Raw genomic sequence first — 10,943 nt, forward strand, 5'->3', positions numbered from 1 at the left:
TAATTAGGATTCATGATATTATCCTAATAATCATCACAATATTGATGAGCTTTCAAAATGGCAGAAAAATGTTACATTTTGTTAAGGAACAAATCTTTTTTTTCCACCACAGATAGGGCAGTTCTTACCTCAATACTTTTTGTGTTAAAGACAATCCACTCAATCAATCTTAAACAAGATAGTTATCAATCATAAGATCCCCCCGCATAAATTAAAAATACATATAAAAAAGCCAGATTGTTATTTCTCACTAATACCTACAAATTGACTGTTAATATTTCCCGTGCCTGACTGCATGGAGTGTCCAGGGGCTTGTCAGCTCCTGCTTACTCTTCCTTATTCATCTAATGGAGACACTGATGGATAGGAATAAGTAATAGAAAAATACGAGAAGATAAGAATACGATTTATCAGGCAGTCTTGGATTGATAGATGAAGGATATGAGGGAGTAATATAAGCATGGATGGAGAGTGGAGAGACGTGATACAAATAGAAAAAGAAAGGGAGGAAGGCTGGTACTTGTATGCTGGCACTAGAAGAGAGAGAAGTAGAATAAAATAAGAGACAGACTGACAGGGAGGTGGAGGAGACGGCTTAGGAGAGTGTTGTAATGAGGTCATACTTGGCCTGGACGCCATGCAGAAAGGTAAAAATGATGAACTTCAAAGTAAACTGGCACGGATGCCCTTTGCCTCTGATCTGTATTTTTTTTTTTTACGGAACAGAAGTCTTAAGGCTAGCTTTTCTTGTTTACTCAAGTGATGGTAAAGGCTCCACACCCAGGAGAGAAAAGGCCACTCTAAGGCTGGTCATTTTCAATCTAGGCTGTGGTTAGTCAACCCTTTCTTGTCGATCATACCACTAATCCCTGCACAAATGACTGAGGACAAGGTTAACCTTTTTTAACCGTGGCCAGAGAGTGTTTGTGTTTCTTGCGGTGCCTCCATTCCTGCGTGGACTGTTGATCTTGGACGGGTCTGGACATTATTTCAGGCCTAGCTGTCCAAGCATGGTGTCATTACATTTCAGTGCTGGCTGTCTGGACGGCTAGCTCTCAGGCCTGCTGCCAAAGCTGTGTGGTGCCAGACTGTAGTGGCTGCGTGGAGGCTTGTGTCTCCCCCAGAAAGACAGTCAAAGTCAGTCAGTCACCAGGTCAGAATGCAGACTCAGGTTAGCAGCATGGCACATTGATGGCTAGTCTATTTATTTATTGGCATTATATTAATGTGTGGTCTAAAGAAAGACACGTTGCAAATCCTGGGTAATTCCAGACTGGATTAACTTTTAGGGAGTAACTTAAAAGATACAACTTTTTAGATGTTTTGTATTCTGGCCGGTTCTCTATGCTTTCAAGATATCTACTCTAATCTTAACTCTGTTTCTGTTCTGTCATTACACATTTAACAGAATAAATTATTTATACCAATCACCTTAAGGCTGGTTGTCCCGGATGGCACCTGGAAATCTGCATCAATAATGCTAAAAGTTAAAAGAAAAGGTTTTGGGCATATAACATGTATATGTCACAGTGAGTTATATCTAAAAATGAGAATAAGGAAACAACTGATCTTCATCCCAACATTTTTTATTTGAAGCTGCCCTGTTATGCTTTTCAGGGTTCCCCCCCCCTGCCTGAACGACTTGATTTGACTCATTGTATACTTCCATAACATGATGACGTCATTGTGTAACACTGGTGGCTGGTGCTCAAACACTCTGGTTTCAGACAGAGGGTGAAAAGTTCACGGGCAGTATGAGAAAGATAAAGAGCTTTTTGAAAATTAAAGCATGAAACTTGTCACAGAAGAGGCACAAAATACAAATATGAACCTGAAAACAGTTTCACAAACATTTTAATTAAAGTCACAATTTATTCCAACTAATGCTTGTTATGAGGCCGTGCCATGAACTCCAGGCCTCACGACGAGGGGGGGGGACAGGATTGGGGAGCTGGGTGTGTTTTCTGATGTAAGTGTGACCGGGTTCCAAAGCTGTCTTAATGAGGTGCGTAAAGACAGCTCATCTAAAGTTTACACAACTCAGTCCGAGCTGCAGGCTAACATTGATTACACGCTGACACGTCGAGGGCCCCGGGGCCTCATTTAGGCTCTAACGAATGTACATACAGTATGTGCACACACACACATAGACACACTCAAATCCTACACACCATATGTGTTATCTCTCACACACTCATAATCTAGTGTTTGCTTGGCAGAGGAAGAAGTAGGAGCATTGCCCTCGGAGCAGGATAAACACATGCAGAATGTGTGACACAAGTAGTCCCCCCCTGGACCTTGAGTATGTCCAGCAGGCGCCGAACTACTATCCACACACACACACACACACACACACACACACACACACACACACACAATGAAACATACACACACAATATTTTGTTGCATTAAGATAAACATTTTAAATGAGAATATTCTTTCAAACTCTTTCTCGTTCATGTCTAAATGAATACACACGTTCTCCTCTAATAAAGCTGATTGCCTCTGAGTTGTACAGTATCTGTGCTTCCAGCCATGAAAAGTGAAGCCAAAACATTAGGTCGGGGAGATGGTGATAGCCCGACAGCACCCACTCATTACCTGAGAGAGTTTCAATTTCCCCTTTGGATAAGAGCTACAATGATTACTTGACATAATAATAATCGTCAACTTACCTGATAATCGATTAAAACAAAGATTTCCTCTCAAATGTTGTGATTTCCTTCTTTTATCTTTAGTCCATCATGTTATCTGAACATTTTTGTTTTGCCCTGACAAAATAATACTTTAAAAGTCTCCTTGGTCTTTGAGAAATCTGTAATGGACCTTTTTTTCCACTATTTTCTGATATTTATAGACCAAAGGTTATTTGAGAAAAGAATCATCAAAATAACCAACAATGAAAATAATACTTAGTTGCAGCCCTTCCCTCGGATATGCTGCACTTTGACCACTGGGGAAGAACCTTTCATTCATTTTATTGTAATAATTATCCTTTTTAATCCAGGAGAAGACTCTTGGAGTTCAAAATCCACGTTCATCTTCAGAGTTCCAGGGTCAGCAGGAAGGATGTGTTTTAACAGAGGGGCTTGAACTCAGGTCCTCCGGTCAAAGAGCAGTCTTAATACTCTCTACCCTACACCACCATTTTGGCCTTTCTCCTTTCAAACCTGAGCCCTGTTTTTGATTTGCAACATTGGGTCATAGGAAGTGGTCATAACCCTGATGGCCTGCCTTTGAGCGGCGTCCGGTGTTAAGCAAGTATTTGAAAGTAGGAATGGGTGGGAAGATAGAGAGGAGCGTGGCGAGGTGTCAAGGCCTGAAGCCTCGGCTCTGACCCTCTCACTCCCTCACCGACCCTCACCACTCCTCTTCCCCCCGACCCTTGAACCCCCGACCCCGAGGAGCAGCGACCTCAGAGCGGCGTGTCACTGAACGTCCGGTGGGCCCAGCAGGAACGGGGTCTGGAGCTGCTCAAAGTGAGGAGGGGGGGGGGGGGGGGGGCACTGCTGGAGGACGGAGTGAGCGGAGAAGTAATGAAAGATGTTTATGTGAGCAGCGGATGTTTGGATTGAGTAAGAGAGGGAGATAGGGCCTTCTGCTCAGTATTACTGTTGGGGTTAATAGAGCATCTTAAATCTGCTACCCATTCTGCTCAGCGAGGGGACAGTGGTGCTTCAGAGCAGTGTCACGCTCGAGTGGACAAGTGTACCTTTGCGTAACTGTTCTGTAAGTGGGCTATCACACTGATAAAGAACATGAGGAGGCCCAGAGAGCTTGGAGGGACAACGCTGAAGCCAGCTTAAGTTATTAAGGAACTATCAAACGTTTACATATTTTCACTTTAATCCCATCAGGGCACATTCATTCTTCATGGACCAAATGTAACCCTATGTGGAAGATTCACAACATGTTTACATCTATTAAAACTCACACTGCAGATTTTCTTAATACAAAAGTTGATATCAAACATGTTTCAATTGGATAACTCAGCAGTTTTTTGAGAAGGGGAAATACACAGTGGTTAGGGCATTACTGTGCAGGGAAATGAGGCTAATAAATAAAATATGAATCCGCAGGATAGTTTGAAAAAAAAGGGAAGGTTAAAATATGAATATATTTGATAGTTTACTGGTTGTGAGAGCTAAGGAGCCTCTGGGCTTTATGTTTATTCCCAGCTCTCCTATTTCATCTGGCTTCCTTTTCAGGTAGTGCCTGTGCTTGAGCTAGATGCTATAGTGATACATAAATGGTTGGGAAATGCACTTACTGTACATCTACCTAAACACATGAGATTATTTGAATTTTGCTGCTGTCCTGATTTTACCTTGCACTGCAGCTGGATACTGCCAATATCACAAGATAATCCGTCTTGTCAGGCTCTAAGTGATACATTAGTGTCCTTTGAGGAAATACTGTGTGGTGTAGGTTTGTGCAACTTCACGAAGATGTGGCTGTTAAAGGGGCCCTTTATGCTTGTTGGAGTTGTCCCTTTCCTGTAGTGTTATATGGCACATCGATTTGATTCCTTTGTTTACTTCTGTAACATAATGTCATCCTTATGTAACACTCACACTCTTGGGGAGCACTTCAACATATTGTTTGTGATAGGCTAAGGGGCAGGACAATTCTCGCGGTTGACCAATCACAACATAGCTGGCCAGCTAACCAATCAGAGCAGACTGGGCTCTGGTTTCAGACAGAGGGTGAAAGGAGATGATGCAGCACAGGCAGTAAGGGGAAAATAAAGATCTTTTTGAACATTAAAGCATGGAAACATGTCACAGCAGAGGCACAAAATACATTTTTTACATAGGAAATGCATTGATTTTCGCGCTATTGATTTTGCACGTAAACATAAACATGACGTGTTGCTATAGAGTCAGATTATATTAGTATAAGTTTCATCACTGTGCGATCAAAACTCACTGTTAACCCTGTGTTCTAGTATGATAAATAAAAGAACATTGTACCTTGAAAATCAATGCATTCTAATACCGGGTACATTTGACCCGTTGGCGGTTTTAGGTATACAGCGACCCCTGGCAGTTCTAGTGTTAAAACAACAGCAATGCCTCGAAAGGAAGTACATGCTGCACCAGCATCAGTTATAAATTACAACTGGAGTATTACTTTATCAAAAGAAGAGCATTGAATGGAATTAAAGGTGTTTTTTTCCCGCTCCTCTTCCAACTAGTTTTGAAAGAGTTTGATTTACTAACTGGCTCTGTTGATCTGATTGGTTAAAGGTGGCCCTTGATACATGGTGATCGTTTCCACTGATGGCTTCTCAGATGTTTCTCTGTAAAAAAACTGCCTTTCAACTCGTGTCAAGTCTTTTCTATGATCAATGAAAACATTTTAACTGATTACAGCAGCAAAGTTGGTTTTCTGATCACATCCAGCCCATAAATAGCCAAGATTGCTTTGTAAACTGGGGATTCTTTTAACATCTGGCAAAAGAGAAAGACCTTTTGTTTGCAGCATTACATCACAGTTTTGCAGCTTTTTCTGTTTTTGTCCAGTTATCCCAGTTTATTAGGTGATCATGTGGGATTAAGCAGTATTTAGGCAAATATTTGAGGAATTATGCCGAAATATTGGCGCTTGCATCGCTCGTACCACCTGGTTGGTCAGCTGCGAGCCACATGGGTATTGTCATGGGGAGCAGTAGTGGCGAGTGGGAGGCCCCTGTGCTCTATTAATACCAAATCTTACTCGCTCCTGTTCGACTGATGTGTCGCCATGGGCCTGGCGAGGGTCCGATCCACTGCCTGGCCTGAAGTTTATTCTCATCTGCTTCCTCTTAGCAAGGCCAGATTCAGGATTGCGCCAGAATAGCAGACAGATGGAACGAAGTATGGGGTTTTACTCTTCAGAAGGCACGGTATGAATGTAAAATAGTAGGCATTTTGCAATTGGTGTAAAAGTAGAATGCTTGGAGGAGGCTTCACTAATAGCTAAGGAGAAAGATAAAAGCTTTATAAGAGGGCACTAAGAATGACAGAAGTTCTGACAGAAAATGAAAGACTCCTCAATTCTGACTGGAGTGGGAGATGATTAGAGCTCACAGTGGGACCCATTTACATTCACAAACAAATTGCAGTATATATTTTTCTCTATATTAGCTGTAGTTAATGCTCCCCGCTGTGCCACCTCTTGCATGTCCTCCTGGCGCCAGCCGTGGGCAGCTTGGGTCAACCTCTCACTCCTGGAGGCAGCGGTTTTAGAGTCGGAGTGAGGGGGCATCATATTTTCTTCTCAACCCATTTTTCCGTCTGACTCTCCAGAGGTCCATTGTTAGCTGCTGAACATGCACACTTCTTATATTAGCAGCGTTTTCACTGGTCTGATGGGACCTGGCAGTGCACGACACAGGACCTAATGAAACACTGAGTCTGGCAGGCCAGTAGGGAGCAAGGCCCCGTAAACAAGGGCCAACTAACTCACCGTGGCTCCAGGTTTAGGGCGTAGGGGAATTAGGGCCTTGAGGGGAAGAAAAATGCTCCTGCTCCTCCAACAGTTTCTTGGAATAATAGTGAATCCTTGCCAAATCATTCAAGAGGATAACTAATAAGAATGAGGGGGACAATAAAGACAGTGTTGTGGTGTGATTCTGCTCTGCTCTTATTTACATTCTCATGTTTGTGATTCAGGAGACCCCCGGGTGCTGAAGGACGTGGGCAGAGCTCTGGTGCTTTACAGACGGGCCGTCATGCCGTACGCCGCCTACTCCCGTAAACGTAAAGGCTCCAGCGACGAGGCAGAGGTGCAGCAGTACGGCGGCTTGGTCGGCCAGGACTGCATCGAGAGGATCTTACTCTACCGCACCTAAAACACACCACTGTACCTTTCAATTTCACGTGAATACACACCTTCCAGCAAGCTGTGTGTCTCTCGTACGTCTGTGTGTCTCCTCGCTGTCTGTCAAAGTGCTTTCTGCTTCCAGTAGTCTCACCGCGCTTAGCTGGTGTAATGCAGTGGCCAATAATTATCTATCTATGTATGTAGCCATTCACCCATTGGCCTCATTCACATTTATTTCAAAAAAGAAATATATATTCATCAATATATCCTGCATTATCCATTCTCAGTTCTTCTTCTTCCTTCTGTTTGATTTGACTCCCAACAGGGACCTGTACCTTGGATGTTATTTAGATTATTATGTTCTATTCTCAGCCCTTAAGCAGTGATGTTCCTGATGATGTCATATGCAGGTGACAGCTCTCCTCCGAGCTGACTCAGGTTCAGCCATATGTCAGCGTTATCACTTGAGGAGCATTTTTTCTTTTGAATGTTCAGTGATTTTTGAAGGTGGTTTTTACTTTGCTCAATCTTCTCTACACAGCACCTCTCAATAATTGTTTGTCATTGGAACATTTTTTAAAGTTTTATTTGCTTTTCTTTTAATATTGACAGTATTTTTTGTTATTTTTTGTTTAACTGAATAAAGGGGTTGTCTATTCCATGCTTGGACTATGTGGCTTTTCTTTGAATTCTAATTTTGGAACATAACACTGAATTCACCAGTGGAATTATCTTTGGAACAGTATTGCATTGGGGATAACTTTTTGGTGAAGGCAATATTCCCAAAATTGCTGGAGAGAAATTTTGCACAAACATCAACTTCGACTTAGGAAAGTACTGAATACAATTAGGATGTCAATGGTCAAGGTCACATAAAAAAACAAGTGTTTTGGTCATTTAGCTCAGTAATAGGCAAGGCAATTTTATTTATATAGCACTTTTCAGCACGTGGCGATTCAAAGTGCTTTACAGATTAAAAGCAAAAGATATTTAAGAACAAATACAGCATAAATACATTATTATAGAAAGTAATAGATATGCTTACTATGACACTTTGGACAGACATTTATGTAGACTGCAACTTCACTATGTTGCGGAGGCTTACAACCATGACGCGGTAATTCTAGTGACACATACAGTAGTAAGCTTAACGCATGCACACCCAGACATGAGTGCTTGAGTTGAGACTTGTGAATCGGGCCTACCAACAGGTGTCGGATATACGCGCTGCAGAACACAAACGCTGATGCCCTCTAACAGTGTCAACCACAGGGCTGATCTGGTGCCAGCAGAAAGGCTTACTTAACTTACCTATTCAACAGATTTAACGGGCTAGTAATATAGTATGATATTACGTAAACCTACATTTCTGTTTTGTTTAACAATTGTTGATGCACTTCCTTTGTGTTTTAACGGGAACTTTAAAGAGGCCATATTATGCTTTTTTTTGGTTTTCCCTTTCCTGTTATATAGGTTTTTGTGCAGGCAAGAGCAAAACTGCTGCAACTTTTAAACCTTGCCTTCATAGTAATATTATGGTTTTTTTGGTAGTAAAAGTGATCGAGTTTACTTTATCTGTGGTCGTTACAGTGCGATAGAAACTGCTAGGACAGTAGTTGCTGTATTTCTTATTTGTCATTGTAGTGACATAATGTTTTTTCATAATACAAAAGATGTTTCTTAGTGTTGGTTGTGCGAGTCCTCAGAAATCTTTGTACATGGACAGTGGTGGCAGGATATCAAGTTGTGTTATAAGGCCATCAACATACTCTGGTTGTGTATGTGTTCTCTAAGCCAGGCCTGTTAGTAACTTATCTGGATGCTCACCTGGAAACACCCACTCATAGAACTAACTGAATGAGAAGTGTAACAGCAGACTTTTAAATGTCAGCTTGACCCTTCCTGGACTTGTATTTGTGCAGCGGCTCTGACCTGACACCCATTCTGCCAGGTCTGCCTGTCTGCACCCGATCTTGAGAAAACAGTTGAGAGAGTCAGTCTATGCAGTTTAAACTCAACCTGAGTTTTAAGGGCAGCCTGTGTCTTCAGGAATTAGGACAGATTGACAGGCTAATTCTCCGAGAAGGGAACACTGACGCTGGCTAGCGGCCATGTTGGATTCACTGTTTCTCTCCCACATTAGGCATGCTTCTCCTCGGACTTAATGTGCGCACGCACGCACGCACGCACGCACGCACGCACACACACACACACACACACACACACACACACACACACACACACACACACACACACACACACACACACACACACACACACACACACACACACACACACTCCTGGCACTGTCAAGGGTAGTTAGTCTTGGTGGACGCAGCAAATAAGGACTTGTGCCAGTGCTGTGGTGGACCTCTTTCTGTCAAAACAAGTGGCCTGGACCGGCCGGTCTGTTTTATAATGAGTCCACAATGCTGCGAGACTCAGCATGGCAGCATTTAGACATTACGCTGATATATAATTCTTATTAAGTATGAGGTCTGTACTGACCATGCACCACTGCTGAAATACCGTTCAGCCAAAGGTCAGCTTTCAGAGAATAAAGGGGCCTGCAGAGAGGGCTTTATTTTCATGTCAGACCTGAGTCACAGAGATGGTTTAAACACTTGATGGTTTATTTTAGGCTGTGTTGGTGCCAGATGGGGGGGGGGGGTTGTCACATTGGAAAATAAAGGGACTGCCAAAAAGCTGGGAAAGGAGAGTATGACACTGTAGTAAGATAACCTTAAAGGTGGGGTAGGTAAGTTTGAGAAACCGGCTCGAGATACACTTTTTGTTATATTCCATGGAATGCTGTTAACATCCGATAGCAATGAATATCTTAAGTGCTTTGACAAAAAATCCATAAAAAAATGTCATCTGTGGAAGCCGTAGTAGTACTGTAAAAAGCACGACCAATCATTTTAGCCGGCCCGGCTAAAATAACTGGATGGCCTACCTGCCTGTCAGCCTTCCATCTGTGCACAAACTTATCTCGTGCCTTCATTGGTCACTCATGTGTGTGTTGGAGGAGGGGCTCTGTAAGGAAGTGGCAGATTTGTTCCGGCTGTGTATTTTCAAATTCTAGCGCACTCGAACTGGTTTCTCCAAAATTACCTACCCCACCTTTAAGAACTAAAGGTGCGATTTTAAGTATGCACTGTAAACAAGTTAGACATGTCTTTAATTTTTTTTAAATGTGACCAATGTATAGGAGTTGCAATTGCAGTTTTGTTGATACACTTTAGATGTTGAAAATGTCAGTAAAGGTCAACGAAGTGTCAGTTTAAGAAAGCAAAAAATTATCGGTAACACTTTATATTAAGGTACACAAATTAACCATCAACTAGTTGTTAATTAACATGCATATTAGCAGTATATTGGCTCTTTATTAGTCATTATAAAACACTTATTAATGCCTTATTCTACATGACCATATTCTACAAGTAATGAGCCATTAGTTGAGAGTTTTTCCTCAATAACCCTCTAATTAGTGCTTATTTATTGCAAGTAAGGAAGTTGTACATGAGTTTTGGTCTTAATATGCTCAGCTCAATATGGGCCTAATAAGGCAGTAGTACCACAATAATAGTAATTCTCCCATAATAACACTTAACAAATATGATCTATTCTTATGTAACAAGACATGAAACTATAAGTGTTAATTGTGTCTAAATAACTCAAAATTAGGTATTTCTATCTAAGAATATGTTCCCTATTTTAAAGTGAAGTATGGTTCATAACCAATAAGCTATTATGGCGCGTTTCCACTGCGGGGCCCGATTTTGGTTGCGTTTCCACTTGGCCTAGTACCGGCTAGCGGGTCCTAATTCACAGTTTTTCTGGCCCCATAAAATCGTGGTTCTAGGGCCAGGAACAACCAGGCTGAGTCGGGCTGAGTATGCTAAACTAGAGAGAGAATCGCTGGCAAGGGGGCTACAACTAGTGATGTGTCGGTCGCGAACGAGCCGGCTCCAAGAGCCGGCTCTTTTAAGTGAACGACGGGAACCGGCTCTCACCCGCGAACGAGCCGTTTTTTGTTTGTTTTTTGCGGAGGGATCTAGATCAGCTTGAAGGCACATTATGCACTGTGCACATTATCCCGCTTATTACATGGCCACATTCTCAACAAAGTAACG

At 42.2% G+C, this 10,943-nt stretch overlaps 1 protein-coding gene across 4 annotated transcripts in view; it reads left to right on the top strand.

Annotated features, from left to right (window-relative positions):
• LOC117562904 (arginyl-tRNA--protein transferase 1) overlaps nt 1–7,470 on the top strand; it is a 71,230-nt gene extending 63,760 nt beyond the window's left edge. For all 4 annotated transcript variants that reach the window (XM_034240897.1, XM_034240865.1, XM_034240875.1 and 1 more), the window contains one exon: nt 6,657–7,470. In XM_034240897.1, coding sequence (XP_034096788.1) covers nt 6,657–6,835 — 179 coding nt within the window. In that variant the 3' untranslated portion in view covers nt 6,836–7,470. The remainder of the gene's footprint in view (nt 1–6,656) is intronic.
• Nucleotides 7,471–10,943: the final 3,473 nt, after the last annotated feature.

Source organism: Gymnodraco acuticeps, unplaced genomic scaffold (genome assembly GCF_902827175.1).
Source record: "Gymnodraco acuticeps unplaced genomic scaffold, fGymAcu1.1, whole genome shotgun sequence".
In the NCBI taxonomy this organism is placed as follows: Eukaryota; Metazoa; Chordata; class Actinopteri; order Perciformes; family Bathydraconidae; genus Gymnodraco; species Gymnodraco acuticeps.